Below are 26,616 nucleotides of genomic sequence, written 5' to 3'. Positions count from 1 at the left end.
AACAATGAACTAAGGATTGAACAATACGAACGACACTTGATGGGGGGGGGGGAGGATCAGTTGGATGCTTTAGTTAGTTGAGGCCTAAACTTTAAGGTGAACAGTTGGAATTTGAATGCTACTGAAGATGGATCATGGTTTGTACCAGATCAAGAGTTCTTGAACAGAAATGAATTAATCAACTAACTGACGGAGACAGCCTTGACAATAGATAAAAATGTGGACCTCAGTGTGTATGTCAGTTTCACACACAGATTTCAACCCTTATGCATATGTGAAGCATTGACATCTGTGTTTTTCCTGTGATATGGTTTGTTTTATTTTTATACTTGTAGACTTGTGTGTGTCCCCATTGACTGTCGCCAGTAAGGAAATGACGCGATGTGGTCATAAGAAGATGAATGAAAAATCCACAGCACACACAACGTTTGGAGTTAGCAGCTTATCGGTGGGGCCATATGGTGTTTCATTGGTGATGTGAACCAAATTGTGTCTCCGTGTGGCCCCAGTCCTGGATATGATCTAAAACTATATCCGATGGTGAGGCCCCACCTTGCGGGCTTTGGGGAGTGTGGAGCCACCCTTTAATTGCCATTGCTCCCAGGTCCACTCTGACCCGGAGTGGTAGTACCTGTTAGGGTTCCAACTATGGGTTTAATAGAAACTGACGTAAAAAAAAAATATAATCCATTAAAAATCGTTCCTCAAAATAACTAGATTCGGCATTAAATAACCTGAAAAAGGTTGATATGCTGTAAAACAAAAACAACCAACCAACCGTGTGGCCCCATCTCTGTTCAAGGGCTCTCGATCTGGTCTAAACCATGATCCGTCTTCAGTGGTGTTTCAACTGCAACACCCTAATTGAAACCCTATCCTTATATCTCTTTGTCTACATTAAGAACAATTTCCATTGTTTATTGATAAGTCCTTTTAGTACTTGCTAAATCTATTCCTTTTTGGTTTTTATGTGTTATTTTTTAAAATTATTTATTTTTATTATTTATGTGGTATTTAAAAAAAAATTATCTGTTTATTTTAAAAATTATGTCTGGTTTTGTAATTATTTATGTGTTGTTATTTTTTTAATTTTTTATAATTTATGCGTTATTTTTAAATTATTTGTTTATTGTTTATGTGGAATTTGAAAAAAATTATTTATATGTTTATTTTAAAAATTATGTTTTTTTTTTGTCGTTATTTATGTGTTATTTTTTATTATTTATGTGCTATTCTTTTAATGATTAATTATTTTACTTTTATTTATTTTATGACTTTTTTACTTTAAATTCAAGAAAAAAAGTAAAATTTGGAAGTTTAATTTGAAATAGAAAGTTGAAATGTTTTTGTTTCTTTTTAATATCATTAAAGGGCAACACAAAACGATCAAATGAGTCTTCAAATTCACAGTATATTCTTCCTGCAGTCCTTCTTTCCACCGTCCGATTTGATATCCAGTACAGTCAAGCTATGTACCCGCACCATGTAGTGCCAGTGGTCAGCAAACTCGCTGGACCTTCCAGCCAGCTAATGCATCACTGCTACACACATATGCAGGTCAAGGTTAGTACATCCACTCTTCAAAAATTGACATATTTTTACCAAAATTTATTTTGGACCTTGTCCAGAATTCTGCCTATATTAAAAAATATCATTTTTAAAATAATCTGTGTGATGTACATATCCCAGTAAAAAAAGGAAAATATTATATTCCAAAACTCACGTAAATTGAGTAGTTTGATTTTTAAATAAGAAAATCGAATTTTATTAGTATCCGAGGAACAACTGTTACTTGTCACCATTTTGAAAACAATCTTAAGAAACAAAGAGTGATAACCTGACAATAATTCAAACTTGCAATTTTTTGTTGTGATGCCTATGAATTCCCATTAATTGCTTAAAATTTATTTTCTTTATGAAAATAAAACTACTTGATCAATGAGCGTGATTTTTGGAATGTGATATTTTTGTTTTGTCATAGGTACATACATTATAAAGATTTTCCTTCTTTTTTTTTAATATAGGGGAATTCTGGACAAGAACCTGTTATTCTATGCATGTGTGCATGTTAGTATGAGTTTTCACGGTTTCATTTTACTTCAGTTGAAATTCTCAAAAATCAAGTGGCCACCTTCTATTATATAAAAGGCAAAATGGGCGATAGATAGTTGAATAATGCATTAAATCTTTACGTCTAAAATATTTAGTTAGTAAACAAGTTAAGCATATTAATTCCCCCCCCCCCCCCCATTTAACCATTTAAATATGTTATAGACTACCTTTCTCTTGTGATTTCTTACTGGATTCCAAGACAAGAATTCATCTAGTCTGGTGGAGGTAACATCACTTGAAGAAGATGCACTCATACGAGCCTGTGTGGGTAAGCCTTATAGAGGGAATCCTATATGCATGCACATACACATCCAATAAATTATGAAACAGCTCCACATGTTATGTGTTTGAAATTTTTAGATGAAGATTGATTAGTCATATTAACTGGATTCTTCAGGCTATAGTTCTCATGTGTCCAATGTGACCTTTGCAAGGATTCGTGCTGTAGTTATAAAGTTGTTGTAAGTTACACCCTTCTAAATTGTCAAAGGTTCAATCCTTAGTATGGGCAACACCCAAATGCAATTGCGAATTACTTAGGTCATCTACCCAGTCATGGCTGATAGAACGTGAACATGCTATCCCTTCTGATTAAATAAAGTATTCCGTGTAGATTTCTGATTTCAACCGAAAGATTTCTGAGTTCAATAGGATACACCCGAAGAATACCGTAGTTTATGCCGATCGAAACGTTGTGCAAATACCACTCAAGATCAGAATAGTTGTTCGAAAAATCTAAATATAATGGAATCCACTTTTTTTTTTTTTTTAAATTTTACTTCAGTTCTCAGAAATCAAGAGGCCCACTCCCTGGGACTAACACTTGACTCTACATGAGATACACAGATATTCGAATGTTCTATTAAATTTCTTTATCTCTCAAACACTGAGTTAGTATAGAAATTGAGAACATAATTTTCCTCTCCCCAATTAAACATCTTCATATATCTTTCATTTTGGTCTATGGTCTTACTGGATGCCAGGACAAGAATTCAGCTATTCTTGTGGAGTATCCAGCTTTATGTTGTTACTTGAGGTAACATCACTTGAAGAAGATGCACTAGTAAAAGCCAGTGTGGGTAAGCCTTACAGAAGAGATCGTATTTAGGCTGCGAATACTATGTGATCTTGAATAGTTAGTCAGCGTTTACTTATAGGGAAAAATATCCTCATACCAGGTTGTTCTGACCAACCCTTGTACAGAGAGACCTTAGACACTCAAGGACAATGTCTAGTAGGCATTCAAGTTCATGAAAGATACTGTGTGCAAGTAAGTTTCATGTTCAATGGGCATAAAGTTTATATGTCTCGTATTGTTGCTTCACATAAATATGTTTATTAGATAGAAAAATGTATATGTGTGTATTATTATCAGCAGCTGTAGTTTCAGCTGTTTATTTTTGTTATATTAGTATGAAAGTTTGTGTAAGACAGTGTATGCAAGTACGCTCAATACGGTATGTGTATATGTCTTTTAGTTGCTTCATCTACTAATTGTGTGTATGTGTGTGTGTGTGCATAGTAGCAGTAGTAATAGTTTTAGTTGTTTGCTAGTTTTATGTTGATATTTGTTTTACTACTGGAATAAAATCAAATTCTATTGTTTTTCTATAAGTATAACCGTTTTCTTCCTGAGATTTTAATGTATGGCTCTGTTCTTGAGGAGAAATCAACTCTGAAACTTCTTGTTCTTCTTTCCTCATCGGATCTTTCTTGGCGTCCAGAGGTTAGATTCATTACTTTTTTTTTGCGTAACCCTAACCCTAACCCGTCCAGAGGTTAGATTCATTACTTTTTCTTGCGTAACCCTAACCCTAACCCCACCAAACAGTTTCTTATACTTGATGGTATTCTCTATCTCTTTAAATTTACGATCAGGCATTACAAGAAGTATTGTTGTCATATCTGGGTTTATGAATCTCTGTCCAGTTTGAGGTTTTTGATAAGTTTCAAAAACCTATATGTAATTTGCGTGGTTCCCAAAAAATGATGTTGCTGGTCTTTGTTTCTTTTTATCTGTATCCTAATATGATAGCATGCGTGTTATTTTGTGTGGCATGCTTTTTTTTTCTTTTGAGTGACTGTTGTTTAATTGTTATGATCTTCCATTTCTTGTAATAAATAAATTTACCAAGAATTCTTAATAAGTTTTGGTTTCGGTTTCGATTATAGTTGAAGGAACTCAAGTTATATATATGCATACATATATTTTTATTTTCTTAAGTTTTGATTTTGGTTTCGATTCAAGCTGATGCACCCAAGTCATTTTTAAATCACAACTTTATAATATATAAGAATCTTTTTTTTTTTTACAAAGGAGTCACTACCTATCAAAGCCCGGAGGCCACTTGAGGATAAGGGTTAATAAGCGTACAGTGGTCAATGGGATAATGTTGTAATAATTGTTAGTGGTGGAAATCTGGTAAATTGGATTACTTAAGGGGAATGGTTCATCAAGAACTTGTTTACGTTGGACTTGAAAATGACCAGATTATAGGCAGCTGGAAAGCAGGCAAAAGGAAGAGTTCCACAGGTGTGCAGTTCTAAGAAAGAAACTTTGTTCATGGAATCTACGATTAGGTTTAGGCACAGATAAAGAGTGGAGGAAATTATTCATAGTGTTTTTAGCTAGACTAATGTTTCTTATGAAAGTTTGGTGAAGGGAGGACCATAGATTGAAGCTCAGACGAGCACTTGCCATGAAATCGATAAAAAATTTACTCTATATTAGTATATATGAAATGTGTATAAATTAAAATGTCATATTTAAGCATATCTTATGACCAGGCAATTCCAGGTGTCTCTGCTAGCTTAGATAAATACTTTTGTAGTTTTAACAAAGGAGCGACAAAAGTATTAGAGCATCTTCATTTATGCTGAACATCTACAGGATGACAATATCAATATATTACATATGAAATAGTCTGCTGTGGAATTTCCACAGGTCCTGCTAGTATGTACTATTATGGCATTTATTTTTCAGAATTGTCTGATTTATATTATTCTTTGTTCCAGCTCATTTGACTCATTGGTCTAGTGGTCTTCATCTATTCATTGTTCAAATACCTCATTATAATCCATCTTCCTAATCCATTAGCTTCTTTACAAAAACTGCCTGGTGCTGTGACAACATGTGTGGGCCCCGACAGACTGCCGACCCCCCAATATCATGTGCCATGGATGTTTCGTTTAACTTCTTATTGCTGGATCGTCATTTTCTCGCTAGCGACTGTCGATGGGAATACACATGGGTCCACAAAGACGTTTTAGTCTGTTAAACGTTGGAAAATTTGATATCCTTATAATGAGTGCTTTATGCCAAATTTCTGATTGAATATGATTAAATTTGTGCTCATTTTTGCAATAAATACTAATCACTATTAATCCATAATTGTGCATCGAATGGATACCATAATACTTTGTTTGCTGTGTCTTGTCATAACAAAAGTGCATATAAAATTTAACCTAGATCGATCCAGTAGTTTCTGCAGAAGAGTGGAACATACAGGCTAACTAAGAGAAAAAATTTAAAAAAACCTAGCAGAACCCGTTGAAATTCCACGGTAGTTGAAAACTTTTAAAACGCATTACAAATAAAATGAATACAAAATAAGATAAAATAACAAAAAATTTGAAACGATTTTTAGCAAATTCTTTTTTAACCTTTTAAAACTAAAAAGAATTGATTTAAAAAATTTAGATTTTTTTTCTAATTAAAATTCAACACACGACACATTGTTTTTTTTCTGAATAATAATTTATATAGGAATTATAATAGGACAGATGTCATCGATCCACTTGCACATTTTTTTTAATTTGAAAAAGAAACTATAAAAACTTACAGTTTCCTCTCAACATGACTTTTTTTTTAATTATAAAATTTGAAAACGTAAACAGACAGCCATGTTTTTTTTTGTGGGGGGGATTCTTAAATTTTTGTTAAAGAAATGGTTTTAATGATTTTTAACTGATAAAGAGCGACTATAAAGGGAGGTAATTCGTTTCTTATTAATTAATGTTTGTGATGATGTTTTTTTTTGTGACACTGGACATACGGACAAGTAAATTAATATTTAGATAATCAAAAATCTAATAATACCTTTGTCACTTGTGCTACCTTTTTTTTCTTTTTCTGTTGTAGTTGTATAGTTTTTCTACTGGACTTCTTCACATTGACCCTGCTGGCACCTGTTCTCATTCAGTGACCATTGTGCCCCCTTGCAGTGGAGCGCTCTATAAGCGGACACTACTTTTTCCTATTTATTGGTAAGAATCCCAGAATGTTCACTTTTGTGCTTCTCTTTGAAATCATGTGATGTCTTAAAGGGTTTATTAATATTCTCTTTTTCTTTCACAAGATGGAAAAATACGATGGCATCTCCTGAAATATAAACACCCTTTTTATTTTATACTTGCAGGCCACCCAGCGTTGCCCCGTCCTAAAATATGCATAAATATTATATTTTTAATTCGTACAGGAACTGAGACATTTGCATGCGAGCGTTGTTTTTTTCTAAAGAGTTCACTTCTTGTAAGTAACAGAAAAAATAATACTCAAGTTGAAAGCAAAACGAGAACCTAAAGTCAATAAGTCAAGTACGATAACCATTAGGCTAGCTTACCATGATCTTTAAAAAGTGTTTTCCAAAATACTTATTCTTAACATAAGTAATCTGTCACGTGAACAATTCAGGCACCTGCATTCTTTAAACAATTGACAAACAGATAAAAATCCAATGACCCCCTCCCCTCATGTGCCAGTTTTGAAATTTTTACCCCTTTCCATGTGTCTGATTAACCTATATACCAAATTTCAAGTCTGTAGATCAAATATTCGTTGAGTATATAGGTTGAGAATTGTCCTCACACGCACATTCTCACTTTTATAGATATACTAGCATGGGTGCCCGGCGTTGCCCGGTTGTTTGAAGGTGTATGCTGAGCAAAAAAAACAAAACAAAAAAAACGGTCAATTTTTTAAACTTTGACCCCTATTAGGACCCCTTAATATTTATTGTTTTGGGCTCAAATCAAGTTATTAAGTTAGATCCATGTCCGAGGAACCTATATCTAAAATTTCAAGTGTTTAGACCCAAAATTGTCGGAGGAGTTTGATAGAGTTCTCAAAGGTCAAATCGTTGAACTTTGACCACCTTAACAGCCAAATTTCTGGCCGAAACCGATCACATAGATTTTTCCAAATCTCAGTACCCTGTATATCAAATTTCGAGTCGGACCAACTTGAGGCGCGTGATCCAAATCACTATGCGCGCTACTGCCAGGATCACCATTCTTTCCTCCCTGGGGAACAGCGGCTCCATGTTGTACACAAAATAACCTTCGTCGAGATCGAGCGGACATTCGGCATCGATGCGAGCCGTTACCCTCCCGACGTACTCCAATAAGGGCTGGATCCGGCTGCAACTAAAAAACGCATGCCCGATCGTTTCGGGCTCGCGTTCGTCACAGCGCGGACAGAAGCCCCTTGTATGTTCTTTATACCGGCAGAGTTCGTCGAGAAGGGGCAGCGCGTTTCGGACCAGTCGCCAGGTGAGGGAAAATTTCGAGTTGTTCAGAATCTCCCATCCTGGCGCCCAACTCCAATGAGAACGGACAACCTCCATCGACCATCCCATCCGCCTACAAAGTGGATCCTTCGCGGTCCCCTCCACTAGCTCCCGATAAAGTTTCTTTCTTGGCTGATCGAGGACACTGGTCCCCGGCAAAGCTCTAAGAGCGGTCGGCATTCGGAGAAGAACTTAGACTCCCCCCTCGGTCTACGAGGACCTTCTACCGAGGGGTTGGGTTTGAGATTGGGAAACGAGTTCTCAACCACAGGGACCCAAGGAGCGTCTTCTTCAAGCGAACGACCCAGGAAAGCCAATCTCTCAGCATTTCTATGACACAAGAGACTGGGCTGACCCAGGCCTCCCTCGCTCGGATTCTGGACACAGACCTCTCTGCAGACATAATGCTTACCATCGTTCCACAATAGTAAATCGAGGCGCCCTTGTAAGCGGGTTAGTTGTTCTGCAGGGAGAGGAAGTACAGACAATCGGTAAAGGATGAGCGGAAAGACGTATGTAGTACACGCCTCCGCCCGACCCTTCAAGGACAATTTCCTTCCAATCCAAGTCTTCACCGACGATTTGACCTTGCCATATACTTCCGACCAATTCTTTTCCAGCTGAAGTCCCGGTCCAAACCAGACACCGAGAATATGGACCGGTCCATCAGTCCAGCTGAAAATACCTAGAAGTGAGTTTACCCCGGTCCAGGCCCCCAACCGCAGGCCGACAGACTTGCTGCGGTTGAACATGGCCCCTGTGACTTCTTCGTATCGAGCGAGCGCCTCGACCACCGCTTGAACGTCCGTGTGGCAAGACATGAACACGGTGACGTCATCAGCGAACGCGGAAACCCTGGCTCGTGTGTCTCCAGGGAGAACTATTACGCGCAGGACTGGTGTAGCCGCCTCGTCCCTTAACTTGCCAGGACGTACAACAGAGGCGACAGCAGACAACCCTGACCCACCAACCGAGAGACAGCGAATGACTCCGACAGCTTACCGTTGATCTGCACCGCTACCGTCGGCCTATCATACAGGACAAAGATCTACTTGCGGAAGTCCGGATTAAATCCGGCGGCCTCTAGCACAGCTCCTAGGAACCGATGGTCGACCCTATCGAATGCCTTGGACTGATATAAACTGATTAGCGCGGCTAAGGCCAAGACACTTCTTGTAAGTAAAAAAAAAAAAAATGTTCAAGCTGAAACCAAGACCTAAAGGCAGTGAGTCAAGTACAATAACCATTAGGCCTGCTTGACATAATCTTTAAAAAGTGTTTTCAAACCTACTTATTCTTAACATAAGTTATGTCACATAAACGATTCACACATGCGCATTTGTCAAACAGTTGACAAACAGATAAACATCCGATGTACCAATTGTTCAATTTTGACACCTTATCAGTCGTTTTTTCCAGAGGAAAACTGATTAAAATGTTTTCTACATGTCTGAATACCCAATATATCAAATTTCAAAACTGTAGATAAAACATTTGTTGAGTATATAGTTTGAAAAGTGTCCTCTCACACACACACACTCACATTCTCACTTTTATAGCTATACAGATTACTATTTTTGGTTCTTGTCCAGAATTTCTCTTATATCAATAATTGAAAATAAAGAACAATCTGTATGTCGATGTAATCAAACAAAAATATCATATTCTATAAATCACGTAAATAGATCAAGTAATTTTATTTTTAAATAAGAAAATTAAATTTTATAAGTAACCAAAAAAAGGCTATCTTTTCCGCAATTTTAAAAACAATCTAAAACAAAGAGCACAAGGGGAGATAACTTTTAAAAAAATACATACGTGCATCATACGGATTTTCTTTGTTTTTGTCTTTTAGATAGGGTAAATTCTGGACAAAAACCAAAAAAATTGTATGAAGAAACAAAAATATCATATTCCAAAAATCATGGAAATTGATCAAGTAGTCTTATTTTTATAAAGAAAATTATTTTCTAGTAAGTACAAATGATTGTTGAGTTATCTCCCTTTGTTTCTTGTGATTTTTTTTTTTTTTTCAAAATAGTGATTTGAGATAATCACTCCTTGGATACACACAAAATTTGATTTTATGAAACTACTTGATCAAGTTAAATGATTTTTGGAATATATTTTCGTTTCATCATGGGTATGTACATCATACAAAATTTTATTTATTTTTGTTTTTTAATATATAGGAGGGGGATTTCTGGACAAGTAAACTATTTATTTTTTTTTTTTTTTACTATTTTTATAGCTAATCTATTATATATGAGAAATATATTGTAAAGCAGAAGTGTGTTGGATGTTTCTTCATTTTCTGAAATTTTATTTGTTTTAAATTCTTCCAGGAAAAACCCTTACCTGTCCTCAACCGAATACATGTTCGAGATTCCTCAGCTGAGTATTAATCTTAAGAAATCACATATCCTTTTCATGTTTCACATTTGGAAATCCTGGTTAGAAAAAAAGCCTCGACCAATTGCTGCTTTGGATGACACGCTGTTTGATGACATCTCGGCTGACAGCAAAGGTTCCTTTTTATTTTCTCCAATTTTTGTTGAATAATAATTTGAATACTTTTTTGGCTTACTGTGAATATATATATATATATATATCTATCTATCTATATATATATATATATATATATATATATATATATATATATATATTTCACTGGTAAGTCATAATATGTGCTTAAATATAATATTTTAATTCATGCAAATTAGATATTTATTTATTATAGAGACAATTCTCTATCAATCATTATATTGAACCTAATATACGGTAATGAGATCAAAACTAAAAATATATATATATATATATATATATATATATATATGACTTAGGTGCCATCAACTAGAATTGAAACCAAAACATACAACTTTCTACCTCTATTCTTTAGCCTCTGAGCCACGCCCATATATATATATATATATATATATATATAACTACTTTGTTTACTCACATAAATTAATATGTGAAAGTATAAATTTATGCGTAAACTTTTAAGTATTTACTTCAGCAGTGCTCAATACGTATTGTAGAGCTAGGTAGTAAGTTATAAAATATATATGGCGATTAAGCTACACAGAATATTCTGTGTAGCTTAATCGCCATATATATTTTATAACTTACTATATAGATATATATATTCACTTGTCATCCCTTTTAAAAAGATCGAACCCTCTGATTGTTAAAGACAAGATTCAAGTATTCAATAATCAAGCAGTTATATATATATATATATATATATTTATATATATATATATATATATATAAATAAATGACAAAAATTCTCTGTACCAAATTTCAAGATGTTGTCCATCTTACCATTTATTTTAAGTAATGTTCAATTAGCGCAGAACCATTCATATAATATGTAAATTTTTTAATATTTTCCGCCTTCACTCATCAGAAGAAGAAAAATTCCAAAAAATCAGAAGAGTAGTTGCAATTGTGTTTTGTGGTATTTATGCCATTTTTTATTTTTCAAAAAAAAAAAAAAGAAAAATTGTTTATATATAATTTTGTTTTGTTTGTTTGTTTGGTGCAATTTGTAATAATATCTATTTGCCTCTGATGAGTTGTTTGACAACACAATGGACAATATCTCTCATCAATACAACAAAACATGTCAGACATTTATGAAAAAAATAAGTCAAATAACTTGGAAATAAACAATAAAAAAAAATAAACTAAAGTCATGATTGTGGACTGATTCTGATTTTTGTTTATTGGAATGTAACTCTTTCTTAGCAATTTGTTCAAGCTGGGGATGTAATATTCACCCGCTAACTCAGATATTCCAACAGAGATCTTTTTAAGATTTTAACCCTTTAAGTGCAATTGTTTGAATCTCTCTTGCACTTGGTTCCCCGGGTATATTTGCTAAGTAGCTATATATGTGTACGTGTCTGTATTAAGACATCATTTTTATCCTGTTTTATTAAATATAGTAGACAATTCCTTTTAAAGTTTTTAGTTTGGATCCTCTTTGTTTTTCTTTCAGAGAAACATACTCACACGCCCCCCCCCCATCCAGCTGCACAGTAGAGATTGGACAATATAGTAATCAATTTGGTAAATTTGTTAACTTATATGGAACGGCTCATCAAGAACTTGTTTATGTTAGACTTGAAGACAACCATATTGTAGTCAGCCGGAAAGCAGGAAAACGGAAAACAATTCCACAGCCGTGCAGTTCTAAGAAAGAAGCTTTGTTCATGGAATCTATGTTTAGGTTTAGGCACAAATAAAGAGTGGGGGAATTAGTGATAGTGTTTTTAGCTAGATGAGTGTTTCTTGTGAAAGTTTGGCGATTTTCATGGCAAGTACCCGTCTGAGCAATCTATGGTCCCCTCTCACCAAACATTCACAAGAAACACTTGTCTGGCTGAAAACACTATCAATAATTTCCCCCACTCTTTATCTGTACCTAAAGCTAACCGTAGATTCCATGAACAAAGCTTCTTTCTTAGAACTGCACATTTGTGGAACTCTCTTCCGTTTCCCTGCTTTCCAGCTGACTACAATATGGCTGTCTTCAAGTCCAATGTAAACAAGTTCTTGATGAGTCGTTCCCCTTAAGTAATCCAATTTACCAAATTTACACTTCTAACGATTACTATATTGTCCTTTTGACTCCTGTACACTCTTCAACCCTTATCCTTGAGTGGCCTCTGGGCCTTGATAAGTGGTTATTCCCTTGTAAAAAAAAAACAAAAAAACGAACGAGGTTAATACAGAGTGCTAAATACCAAAGTAGGGCAAAATGTACTTTTCATTTGCTTTGTTTACAATATATCACTACACATTCATGAGTATGTTTAGGTCTGTCAGTTACAAGTAATAAGAGACCTCTTCAGGTGATATTGCTTTTGCAAAAGTTTGGTCCAGTCTAAGAGATCTTTAGTTATTTGGAACTGGCTGACCTCTGAATTATGTAAAATAATACATATATATATATATATATATATATATTTTAATGTCTGTTTGGTTTCTTTTATGAATGCTTTTCTTTGTCTATTTTTTCTTTTGTAGTAAATGAATTAAGTGAATCTTTGCCGCTGTTTGAAGTGACCTTGAATAATTTTGAAATGCGAACCTGCTTCACACCCTCTGCTGTTGCGGTCACTGCGACTTTATCCAGCGTACAAGCCATGTTATATATTAACAGTAAGTAATGTTAAAAAACTTTGCATTTCTTTTTTCCTCTCCAGAAAACTTCAAACTTCCATTGATTTTCTTTTCTTTAGAACTAGCGGGGGTACCTGGCGTTGCCCGGGTGGTTGGAGATGTGTGCGCTCGTAAATAAAAAAGAAACTGGGGGGGGGGGGGTAGGATCGATCCTGAAGCCCTGAGGCGAAGTTTGAAAATGAAATGTGAAAAAAACATGAACCGTTCAGCCAGCCAGAATGAGTTACTGAAAGATGTTTGAATTTATTTAAGTAAGAACGAAATTGACAGGTGCCCACACGGAGGTCATCGAGTGTTACGACGACAATGACGACGACGTAAGCAATAGTTATTCAGCAAATGAGGTCAATGACCAGGTTTGTTTGTTATAAGCGAAGTAAAAAAAGAAAACATAAAAACGAATGTTAAAACTTAAGCGGAGGGGGGGGGGTAATCAAAACATCGAAAAAAAACACAAAAAAAACTAACGGAAGGCAAACGAACGATGTAAAAATCGAAAAAACAAAAAAGAAAACAGAAAAATGAACGTTAAAACCAAAAAAAACACGTGAAAAATGGCTTAAATAAGCCTGTTTCGATATTAAAATTTAAAACATCGGTAGGTACCCAGGTGTTTTTGGGTGTCGCTAAGAATAAGCGAAGTAAAAAAAAAAAACAGAAAAACAAACGTTACGTGAAAAATGGCTTAAATAACACTGGTTCAATATTTAAATTTAAAAAAAAAAAAAAAAAAGAAAGATATCTCACACTGCGATTCGAACCCAAAACGTTTAGATAATGAACCAATGCGCTAATCAACTGACCTAACGCGACGTACATGAAATTTAGTCAGTTCTTCAACTATTTAAAGTAAATCAGGTCATGACGTCATCTGACGCATGCGTAGAACCGGTCGTCGTCACGAGAGGACCGTTTTTGTTGTCCCCCCCCCCTGTCGAAAATTGTCGATTTCGGGGTGAAAAAATTAACGTTTTTGGCTAATTTTTCGATATTTTTCATGCGAAGGATGGAGCTTCAATATGATACAGAGTTTGTGAATTTTTGTTCTGTCTGTTGAAAGTTTTTAGCAGACACACAAACATACACACATACAAACATACATACATACATTTTCGTTTTTTTATATATAGATAAGTACGAATAAAAACAAAAAAGTCTGGCATGAAGGGCTGCTCTTGAAAATTAAATCATACAGTATAACTGAACGTATACTAAATATAATTAGATCCTTCTTAGACGAGAGGACCATGCAGGTTATCATTGATGGATGTATATCTAAGCAGCATAACATTAATGCTGGAGTGCCTCAAGGGTTGATACTCTGACCAGTATTATTCCTGATATTCATGAACAGCCTCCCTGATAATATTGTGTCCGAGATGGGTATATTTGCTGAAGATACGACGCTCTATAACATGTACGAGAGAAGAACGGATGTGTATAAATCTAAGACAATGGCAGAATTGTTGGAAAAATGACCTCCAGAACGTAATGGAACAAATTCATTGAGGACATTGGAAAGGCTGCTGCAAAGAAGATGCGTTCCTTTTATCAAACAGAAGATTACTTACACCTGAGAGTATCCTATACCGCTACAAGGCCACCATTTGCCCATGCATGGAGTATTGTTGCCACATCTGGGCTGGTGCATATACCACTAGTCTCTCCCTCATGGATAGGGTCCAAAAAAAGAGTCTCAAATCTAATATGTCCCACTTTGTCAACTAAGCTCCAACCCCTGTCCCATCGCTGTAATGTTGCATCTTTGTGCCTATTTTACAAATATTTTAATGGAATGTGCTCTGATGAACGTATTTCACTTTTGCCCCTCAACATACATATCCCTAACAAACCTGTTTAGCAACAAAATCTCACCCCTTCATTGTTGAGGTCCCTAAATGCCAGAAAGCTTTCTGCTCTAATAGTATCTTACCTCGAACCGCTAGACTTTGGGATTCCCTTCCTGCTACCTGTTTCCCTGACTGAACTTTTTTAATGAAAATAATATCAACTATTTATATGGATTTTTTTTTTTTTTAATTTTAGAAAATGGTAAAGATCAAGTGATTCCAATTCTCTCCGGACCATCATCAACAACTGCTGTGACATCATCCACATATTTCATTTCCGACAACATCTCATCATCACCTTCATCCCAACCTGTAGATTTTATTGTATTTACTATCCAACTTCCGAATAAGACGGACACACCTGAAGGTAAATTTTTTTTTCTTTTATCGCATGTGAAATCATGCCTGTTGTTGATGTTGAAAAGTGAGTTGAAGTCTGTGATACAATTTACTCTCTTCTTAATCTCCTCTCTTGTTTATATATATATGATGAGAATAATGGAAATAGTATTCCAACAAAATAGAGCAAAAGAAACAAACCGAGTTATGTGTTCATCATAAAACGGAAATGGAATCTTGTCGTCTTTTCAAGGGTGATAATTTTATTATTCCACCAGCACACTCCATTAATACACTTGGATCTGAGTTGTGGTAGTAAATGTCAGAATCCTATTTATGGGTTAAATAGAATCTATTATTTACAGACTACATACAAACTAGGAAGAGGAAGTCTCGAAATGAAGACGAAACATTGATGAACACATAATTTGGTTTGTTCCTTTATATATATATATATATATATATATATATATATATATTGTTACGTGCAAGAAAATGTCTAGGGGAAGACACAACATATATTGAAAAAAAATAAAAATAAAAGAATTTATTGAACAGATAAATAGTGAGAGCAAGTATTTACAAGAAAAAGGGTGTAACGGAAATAAATCTGGTTTTAGGTTAATCTAGCTTTTATGTATCTAGTTTTTATATATATATATATATATATATATATATATATATATTGTTACATGCAAGAGAAAAATTAAAGAATTTATTGAATAGATAAACAGTAAAAACATTTACAAGAAAAATGGAGTAGGGAAGATAAATCTGGTTTTAGGTTAATATAGCTTTTATGTAAATGATAACCGAGTTTAAGAAATAATAATATATTACTTTTGGGGATGAAACTTTCTAGAATTTCTAAAATGGAACACTATGATTTGGAACTTTCTGGAACTCTCGGAAAAAGAACACTTTTCTGGTCTGTTTTTACAACTCTGCAGGAATTTTTAAAAAGAATCTTTTTAATTGTAATGTAATGTATTTTAATAGTAAAAATGTTATATTATTATATATTATTAGGTTGGTGCAAAAATAATGTTGTTTTTCGACGTCCAACTATATATATATATATATATATATATATAAAATATATATATAAAAAAACGACATTATTTTTGCACCAGCCTTATATATTTTATACTTACACAACATCGAGTTGGCACACACAACATCGAGTCAAACACAAAATCGACATTTTCTTACCATCAACGCTTACCCTGTGAACTTGGAGTATGGAAAATTCCCATATACACAAAACAAAATCACTGAAAAAACAAAAATGCCCTAATTAAGGGTAAGGATAATGAGTAAACGTTACTTAAAATGATGGTTAAAATTATTACGAACTTGCCAGAATTCGAACCTGGAATCTTCTGATCCGTAGCTGGATGCGTTATCCATTGCGCCACAAATCCTGTCCGTATGCTGAAAGATGTTACCGTGACTGTATACAGACAGTGCTAAATTCCTTTGACATGGGCAGGTAGCTTTTTCGACAAAAACGAAACGACCCAAAACCCCTTATTTCAGGCTTTTTGTGTGACTTGGTGTTGTTCGTTACGAACCATATATAGATAAGGACAATCTAGGGACTCACACCAGTCAGGGAAAAAAAGTATTTTTCAACTCGGTGCATTCGTTTGGAAGTTTTATTGGTATATATATACACACACATAAATAAATAAATAAACATTTAGAATTTTATTAATAGTAAAGATTATTATATATTATAATAGTAATTTGTATTATTTATATATTTATTTGATATTTATATTATTTTTCTGTTACCATTTATGTAAGAAATTGTAATTTCTTCATATTTTAAAGAGGAAAATGTCCTCTCGTGATATCTGCATTAAGTTCTGGTTATCCAAAAAATAAAAATAAAAAAAAAATAAAACGAATTTTTTTTTTTTTTTTTTCATTTTTATTTTTTTTAACAAAGAGGCCACCATTTATCAAGGCCTGAAGAATAAGGGTTAAAAAATGTAAGTTGGTTGTATAGCAATTGTTAATGGTCCAGATTGGGTAGAATTTGGATTATTTAAGGAGATGGCTATACAAGAATTTGTTTACATTGGACTTAAAAGCTACAATATTGTAATCGGCTGGGAAGAAGTAGAACAGTGTTCACAGGTGAGCAGTTTTAGGAAAGAAGCTTTGTTCATGGAATCTGTATTTAGATTTAGGCACATCATATAGAGTGGGGGAAATTGTTGATAATGGTTATAGCTAGTTTAGTGTTTTTTTGTGAAAGTTTGGCAAGGTGGGGGACCATAGATTGGAGCTCAGACGAGCACTTGCACAAAATTACTGGATTCTGCATTAGGTAAATAGACAAGGGTTGATATACTGTAAAACAAAATCACAAACCAAAAACCATAAATAAATATTTGAACTGACCAGTGTCAGCATGAAATAATCTGAAAAGAATTGATATGCCTTAAAGCAAAAAAAAGAAAAAAACAAACAAAAACTGGTTTAAATTTTAAATGTGTTGAGACTTGTTAATATATGCATCTGAAATGGTCTGCTTTTTATAATCTGCAGATTTTGTTAATTTCAGCTCCTGCTCTTTTACAAATGAACATTGCGGGCCTGGCCGTGCTGCTTGACCCAGCCATCTACGCATGGCTTTCTTATATGCCTCGTAAAAAAGTGAATCCAAAACTTAGACAGCAGCAGCAACAGCAACGACAGAAGGTTGAGAAAGTCATCGATGCGAATTTAGCTCATGTTGCGTCACCTTTGCAGGGAAACCTCTCGCAAGGTAACATATTTAAACGACAAAACATTTTTTTTGCAATGCCAAAATTTAAATTTCTCATCATATGCAATCGTAACACATTCTATCTCTCCTTCTCTGAAGAAATATTTGATGTTTCCTTTTTTTATTATTAAAATCACAAATGGCCTCATTTCTTAATTTGTTATGCATATATGCTTAAAAACCATGCAGTACTTTACCACTAGGATGAAATAAATCCATCTATATATAACTGTGATTTTGTCTGTCTGTCTAAGGAATGGTCTCTACCAAACCCCTCTGTCAATTTTTGGTTTGCAGGCTTGAAACTTGATGTATAGGGGATTTGAACCTGTAGAACAAATTTGATTTGATCTTTAACCGATAAAAATAGTTGTTAACAGGTTAAAATTGAAAAAAAAACTGTAACTTGGCAGGCATAAGTTGACTTGAAGTGCTGTTGTATGTATGCGTAACTATATATTTATATGTTTATTAAATTTTAACGTTTTTTTATCCATTTGATGATAGCTCAAATGAAAATGACTAACGCGAGAGTGCTAAATTCATGCAGATTATTAGAAATTTAAGAAAGCCAAAGACAATACATTTTTTTTCTTTAAAGCAAGTTTTTAACCTAATAGGTCCTATTTTTTTTTTTTTTTAAGAAAAGAAAAAAAATATATTGTGTTTTGGCTTTTTAAAATTTCTAATAATAATCAAAATAGGAAACAGTATTTCAAAAAGTGGCAATCTATTATTTCATTAAAACTTTTCAATATTCATTGTCATGTCATGCGTAAAGTAGCCATTACGCATGAACCGTGTTCTTTCTCCCCGTCTTAAAGAGTCTCTCTGCCAGTGCAGGGCCACATGTCCATCTTCTCTGACATGCGTTTTTCTTTTCTGCTGACCACGCACTTGCCACAGCCAGCCCATTCTTGCCTTCACTAAACATAGGGACGGTCAAAAATGGGCAGACAAAAATGGGGGACCTAGTTTTGAAAGTTGATTTATCATTATTGTTTTGTAGGTTTTCGACTACTTTTTTATTGTATTTGAACTAAACTTAATTTCCAAAAGGAAAAAAATATTTGTACACGTGAAAAAAAGTTATGAAAATGTTTTCACGGTGAGCTACCCAATTCAGCTAAATTTTGAAGTTAAATAAATTCATTGTAAAAATCCTTTAAAAGATAAATATTAGTTTTCTGGGTCTATTTCAAAGATAATTAGTAAAGTCCTAAGATACTGAATTAAATAATATAAAAAAAAAAAAAAACCTTGTTTATACAGAGTGATTCTGACGTTCGCAAAACGCAACAAACTAAAATTTTGTAAACACAAAAATTACGAAGGCCCAACATTTCAGGTAGTCGAAAGACTGTGAAAATGACGTCATGTAATTAAAAGGGAGGAAATTTTTTTTCCCAATCGTGCATCCGTGCATTTCTTTTCTAAACGTTTGTATTAATTTTTGCATTTTTTGATTTAATTATTTTCTTATGTTCCTGTTTTTAAATTACTTTTTTTTAAAATTATTGTTCAATATTATATAAAAAATATGTTACACCGAAAGTTTCACATTCTTGCGAGCAAGGAAATTATTAAAATCTTGCATATAAAAATTATGCAAAACCCATAATTTTAAAAAAAAGTAGAAATATTTTTTGTAATTATAATTTTTTGTGTGAAAATATTAAATAAACAATGCTTAATTCAATGGTAATATCGGTAGTTCGAGAAATTAATTTTTCTTCGAGTTATATCGAATTCATTAATATGGAATTTAGGGAACTTTTCGTTTCCTATAAAAATCATTTTATTTTTATTGTTACAAATTATGATGCTTTATTTATATAAAAAAAGCAAAAATAAATTCCTGCGTTTTTTATTTACTACAGAAAACCATAACTTTAGTAAAGGTATTTTTTGTTTAAACAAAATAATACATTTCCACTAAGATGTAAATATAAATGATTAGTTCATTATATTCCGCGATCATTATTTGATAAATACTGAAAATTTCATTAAAATTGGTTAATTTCCTAATTTTTGGTGATTTTTTTTTTTTTATAAGTAAAGGGAGGGGTCAAAATGTTTATACATTTTGAGCATCGGCATTCATTTTGCCTGTACCTACTAAACATATCCATCTCCTTCGGTGTTGACTTTGCTATTCCCTGACCATATGGTGTCCTTTTTTTCTTTTTCTTCAGATGCAAGCCCGAGCACACTTGCCAATTAGCATACACATTCAAACACTGCTCCTGCTGCTAATACAATCGCTTGCCATCCATCCTTTAGCTGCTGCTGCTATTTTCATATGTGCTGCTATTTTCATACATGCTCATATACACTCTGTTACGCATGGAGCAAATTTTTTTTTTCAGCATTGCTTCATTTACTTTTAAAAGTCCTTCCATCAGTTCATAATCTTCGGTGTTGCATATAGATATATTTGTTTATATTTGTATATTATATATTTATAGCGGTCCTGGATATGACCTTAAACTCTATCCAATGGTGAGGCCCCAGCTTGCAGGCCTTAGGGAGTGTGGAGCCACCCTTTAATTACCATTGCTCTCAGGTCCACTCTGACCCGGAGTGATAGTACCTGTTAGGGTTCCAACTATGGGTTAAATAGAATACGACTTAAAAAACAAATACACTATATTAAAAAATCGTTCTTCAAAATCACCAGATTCGGCATTAAATAATCTGAAAAGGTTTGATATGCTGTAAAACAAAAACAAACAACCATATATATTTATATATTTGTCTTTGTTTTGTTTTTTTTTTTTTTGCTTTTATTCATCCCAAACAAGGAACATTTCCACTAAGGCATAAATTAAAGGTCACATCAATAGGGCATCCTAAGTGGGGAGTTATGCAGCAAGATTCTTGTTCACATTACATTTAAATTTCTGCATCTTAGTACAGCAAAGGAAACAAGGAGCAGGGCGGGGAATTCCAAATACTAGCTGTCAAAATAGAAAGTTTTCTGATGTCTGCAGATCTCTACAGTGGGAGGGTGTGATTTGGCTAATTCCCAGGTTGGTCGGATGTATTTACTTCGAAGAGCAGCAAGATTATCAGAGAACATTCCATTGAAGTACTTGTAAAACTAGCATAGGGATGCAACACTGCGATGATGGGACAGGGGTTAGAGCTTTGTAGACAGTGTGCAACCTGTTAAATTAGAGACTCATTTTTGGATCCTGTTTAAGAGGGAGAGACTAGTGGTTGGTGCACTAGCCTAAATGGGCAGCTTGGTAGAAATAAAGAACACTGGTGAGAGAAGTTTTCTAGCGTGCTAGAGGGAGCCCACTTTCTGTGCAGCAGCCGTGGCAGTTTTTTCTATGTATTTGTATCAACTTGTGTTACCTGTGAATTTTAAGTTGAGAAGTATAGATATTAGACTCTCAGTTAGCGTGCTATTAACCGTGGCAGTTGTTGATTGAAAAGGTTTCTTATGTTAAAGGAAAGAGGCTTTCTCTTAGTAGTATTAAATGCGGCCATCCATTTGTCTCCGATCAACTACAGATTGGAGGCCATTTTTTATGGTTTCAGCAATTGTCTTGGATATGTGCACTTCGGTTTACCTGCAAGAATAATCATTAGTATAATAATATACTCATCTCAGACACAATTTCATCAGTAAGGTTGTTTATGAAAATCAGGAACAATAAAGACCAAAGATCGACCCCTTGCATACGCATGCATTAACTTGATGTTGTTTGAATGTAGAACAACCTAGATCTTTATTTTAGCTAATAAGGATCTGATTATATTAAATATTCGTCCAGCGGATACGGATTATACGGATTAATTGTCAAAAATTTTAGATATACCAAACTCTACCACCCTAGCTGTTGCAAAGCTGGAGTTTGTATATCTGTGTGTCTTGTATGTGTGTGGGCTTGTGCATCATCTAGTGGTTATAATGTTCTACTTTTCTTGTACGTATGGCTTGTGTCCCTCTAGTATTTATTAAAAGTATGTGTTGTAGAGTTGATCCAAAATGTGTATGTTATATACTTGTGTGTATAGAAAGTGTTTATCTAAATAATGTGTAATGTTCATAATTAGGGAAGTGGGTGTATATACATATTCAATTACACAGTTAACAAACATACCTTTTTGTATAGTTCTTTTTCCCAGCAGTTGTTTTTGCCATGAAGTCCTATAATTGAAGACACTTTCCTCGAAAAAAAAAAAAACTCATAACAACAAGTTATATTTTTATATTTATTCGTTTTTATGAATGATCCCTTTTTTTGCGAAACTGACATGCTGTATCTCTACATTTTTCTGGTGTGACCACTGGAATGCTGCCGTGGATTTCTCTGTCCGTTCTCTCCAACTCGTGAGCTCAAAACTGTCACTCTTTAAACTGATCAAATTATCTCATTACGTCATTATTCCACGTGACCAAGGACACAAATCGGATGATCTACCTTCATCACATATTTTATTTATGTTTACATTCTTTTCACCAAGTTAACATTTTTTTAAAACTATTTTTACATAAATAATTTTATCTTTAAGTATTTATTTCGTCTTGATAACATTCTTTCTGCTTCTATTTACAAATATCAATGATGATCATAATAATAATGATCATAACAATGACGATCCAGCTAATCTGGTGTTGCCTGAACCAACTATGTAACATAGCTTCACTTGTCCAGTATATTATACATATGCTTAAAGATGACTGTTAGGATATCGGCGGTAGAATACACTTTCCTAAATAAATACAGATAGTGAGAAAAAAAATTTTTTTGTTTTAATTTATTACATTTTTTTATTACATTTTCACCCCAAACAAGACACATTGCTACTTTGGTGTAGGGAGCTACTATCAGGGGCAGCAACTGCTGGGGCACTATGTTGGTATTTGGGCAGCAAGATGTCGGTTCACATTACACTTGAACTTCTGCATGTCAGTACAGTTAGGGAAGCAGGGACCTGGAATGGAATTCCAGAGTCTAGCGGTTCTGGGGAAGAAACTACTGGAGTAGAAAGATCTTTTACAGCTAGGTGTCTCTACTGTGTGGGGGTGGGATTTAGCTGGCTGACGGATTTGTCAAGGGTGTCTACGTCGTGGGGGCACAAGTGTCTGCAGTTCGTCAGAGCATTCACCATTAAAATACTTGTAGAACAGGCAGAGGGATGCAACGTTTCGTCGATGAGACAGAGGCTGAAGCTTAGATGCCAGTTCAGGGCCTATCAGATTGGCGACTCTCTTTTGAACCTTTTCTAGGAGCGAGAGACTAGCAGCAGATGCACCAGCCCAAATGTGACAACAATACGCCATACATGGGCGAATGGTGGCCTTATAGAGGTACAGGATACTTTCAGGTGTCAGTAGTTTTCTAGCATGGCAGAGAGAGCCTACCTTTTTCGCAGCGGCCCTGGCAATGTTTTCAATATAATTGTTCCAACTCATGTTTCCTGTGAATGTTAGGCCAAGCAGTTTGAAAGATGTACTCTCAGACAGGGAGTCACTGGCCATTGCTATTAGTGGCAGAGAAGGTTTCTTGTAATTATTGAAGGAAACCAGTCTTGGCAGCATTGAATGTGACCATCCATTTATGTCCCCATTCCACTACAGATTGGAGGTCATCCTCTATTCCTAGATTGTTTAATTATTCAAAGATTTTAGCAAAGAGCAGAAAGAGACTATTAGGGACATGTGATTGGACCTGTGATTCAGCAAGGCATTTTTTTTAGTTTGGAAAGAATAGGGTCCAGCTCGCAAAGCATTTCTTTACTACTCTAACAGGGATGTGTGATGCTATATTGCCGGAATTGGGACAATTTTCTTACTGTAATGGAAAACCTGACATTTTAAAGTATTATCTTTAAGTTAATTCAACACAGAATCTTTTAGAAGATGAATGATTTATTCATATTGCCTGCAGCTGAATTTACAGTGGCTGAAAGGTCAGTGGGTGGGGGAGGTAGATAGAGAGAGCAACTTATTTTAGACTTGTGCTTAATTATTATGCATTTTGTTAGATCTTCTTAGAAACATATTTTGTCAATGCCATGTAAGACTCGACTTTGGTAATTGCCACTCTCTGAATTATGTCTGATGTTATTCCTCTTTAATTTACCAGCTTCTACCTTCCATTATTTCACACGATCAGCGCCTTTTACAACATTATGATTACTAGCAGAACCTGTGGAAATTCCATGGTAGCTGAAAATTTAAAAAATCTCACCTGTCTGTTTGAATGTATGTATGTATGTTTGTATGTCTGCCTAAAACTTTCGACAGAGGCCATGAATTTTCACAAGATCTATTTCGTTTTGAAGGTCAGCCCTTCAGACAACAAATATCGAAAAATTGGCCAAAAACAGTAATTCCTTCACTCTCAACTGGACACTTTTCTACAGGGAGGGTTCACTTTTTTAGCTGATATTTTATAAAAGTCATCCCCTCTTTTTGATTGACTAGCCTTAATTTAAAACTACATCACTTCCGGTTTGGTTATGGGGGTAACATCAAAGACGCCACATTTTTTTTTTCACATTCTTTTCCGCCTTTGCAGTACAGGTTCAAGCCTGCCTGCCTACTACCACTTTTTTTTTTTTTGCTCAACACACACCTCCAAACACCCGAGCAACGCTGGCCACCCAGGCTTGTTATAAATAAAACAAATAAAAAAATAAAACAAATAATAAATAAAACAAATAATAAATAAAACAAATAAAAATAAAACAGATAATAAATAAAACAATAAATAAAAAAATAAAAATAAAACAGATAATAAATAAAACAAATAATAATAAAACAGATAATAAATAAAACAATAAATAAAACAAATAAAAATAAAACATAATAAATAAAACAATAAATAAAACAAATAAAAATAAAACATAATAAATAAAACAATAAATAAAACAAATAAAAATAAAACAAATAATAAATAAAACAAATAATAAATGAAGCAAATACAACAAATAAAAAATACAACAAATAAAAAATAAAACAGATAATAAATAAAACAGATAATAAATAAAACAAATAAAAATAAAACAGATAATAAATAAAACAAATAAAAATAAAACAGATAATAAATAAAACAAATAAAAATAAAACAGATAATAAATAAAACAAATAAAAATAAAACAAATAATAAATAAAACAAATACAAAATAAAACATATAAAAAATAAAAAGGTTAAAAAAGAATTTGTTAAAAAATTGTTTTAAATTCATCATTATTTGTTTTATTTATTATTTGTTTTATTTATTTTAAACCTAAAATTCATCATTATTTGTTTTATTTATTATTTGTTTTATTTATTTTAAACCTAAAATTGTTTTTTAATTTAGATTTTTTTTCAATGAAAATTCAACACACAGCATAAAGGAACAGATGTCAATCCACTTGCACATTTTTTAAAAAAAATTTAAAAAGAAACTATAATAAAAAAGTTAGTCTCCTCTCAGCATAACTTTTTAAAAAAAATTATAAAATAAAATAGCCAATTTGAAACCGTAAACAGACAGCCATGTTTTTTTTTTTTTTTAAATTTTTGGAGAGGAAATGGTTTTAATGATTTTGACTGATTAAAAGCGACTATAAAGGGAAGTAATTCGTTTCTTATTAATGTTTGCAATGATGATGTTTTTTTTTTGTGACACTGGATGTACAGACAAGTAAATTAATATGTACATTTTATTTAAGCAAGTGTATTTAGTTAGTAGTTTTAACTTTTTAACGAGCTTTTCTCTATTATTAATAACCAAATTATGTTTATATATGTGGACAAGCTTAAGAAAAGTAGAGACAGATATAAAAACAACAAAAAACTTACCTCTTCACCTATTGGATATGATTTATGGAGGATAGCCAATAATGTAAGGGTCTATGTAAGACCCTTTATGATATAAAGTGAATAAACTGAATGAAATATGATCTTTTATGCATTGATATTAACTAGCAGGGGTAACTGGCGTTGCCCATGTGTGATGATGTGTGGGGGGAGGGTAAATCAAAATAATAATAAAAGGGAAAATAAAGAATAGGTGAATGAAAAAAAAAAGGTATAAATAAGATGAGAATTGTCTGAAGATAGCGGTTTCAATCCTACCCAAAGCTGGCCAGGGGCTTACTTGGCCAAAAACCGTGGGGAGACGACAACTACAGAAGGCAGTGATAGTTGACAATGCAGTTAAGAGATTCAAAGTTCCTATCCGTCGCGGTTACCACCTGACGAAGGCCAGAGAAATAGTTGGTTGAAATGTCGTGAAACAACAACTAATAAAGATGACAATAATAGTCCGAAATAAATAAATTAATATAAATAACCCTGTTTAAATGTTAAAACTTTAAAATATCAGAAAAACAAACAAAAAAAAAAAAACAGGAAATGTGATGGAAAAATAATGGAAAAATAAAAAAATGGAAAAATAAAAAAATGTGAAAATAAAGAATAAGTGAATGAAAAAAAAAAATGGCATAAATAACCCCGTTTAAAAAAATATTAAAATTTAAAAAAAAAAAAAAAAAAAATGTCCAATATGTTGGTGCGAACAACCTTAAGATAACGATGCTGCCATGTTAATCACTGCTTTACAATGGCGTCAGTGAAGTAACGTCATTCTTTTTTCTATTTAAACCAATTCAAGAAAGAACATTTTTTGCGCATGCGTGTTTGCCTAAATTGTCTTAAAGGAACGATTTTTTTTGCTACTCTCCCTCATTGCAAACGTCCATTTCTATAGGAAATAATTGACTGTTTTTTCTAATTTTCACATATTATTCGATTGAAATATCGCC

General features: G+C 33.6%; 1 protein-coding gene across 2 annotated transcripts in view; it reads left to right on the top strand.

Moving 5' to 3' along the window:
• Positions 1-26,616, top strand: part of LOC145293754 (intermembrane lipid transfer protein VPS13B-like) — a 260,242-nt gene that overhangs the window by 49,174 nt on the left and 184,452 nt on the right. For both annotated transcript variants that reach the window (XM_080140245.1, XM_080140246.1), the window contains exons 8-13: positions 1,372-1,563; positions 6,254-6,378; positions 10,025-10,206; positions 12,717-12,851; positions 14,919-15,089; positions 17,637-17,840. In XM_080140245.1, coding sequence (XP_079996371.1) covers positions 1,372-1,563; positions 6,254-6,378; positions 10,025-10,206; positions 12,717-12,851; positions 14,919-15,089; positions 17,637-17,840 — 1,009 coding nt within the window. The remainder of the gene's footprint in view (positions 1-1,371; positions 1,564-6,253; positions 6,379-10,024; positions 10,207-12,716; positions 12,852-14,918; positions 15,090-17,636; positions 17,841-26,616) is intronic.

This window comes from Euprymna scolopes, chromosome 15 (assembly GCF_053919585.1).
Source record: "Euprymna scolopes isolate OS-2025 chromosome 15, ASM5391958v1, whole genome shotgun sequence".
Lineage (NCBI taxonomy): Eukaryota > Metazoa > Mollusca > Cephalopoda > Sepiida > Sepiolidae > Euprymna > Euprymna scolopes.
Note: the sequence above shows the minus strand (reverse complement) of the source record. Positions and strands in the feature narration are given on the sequence as shown.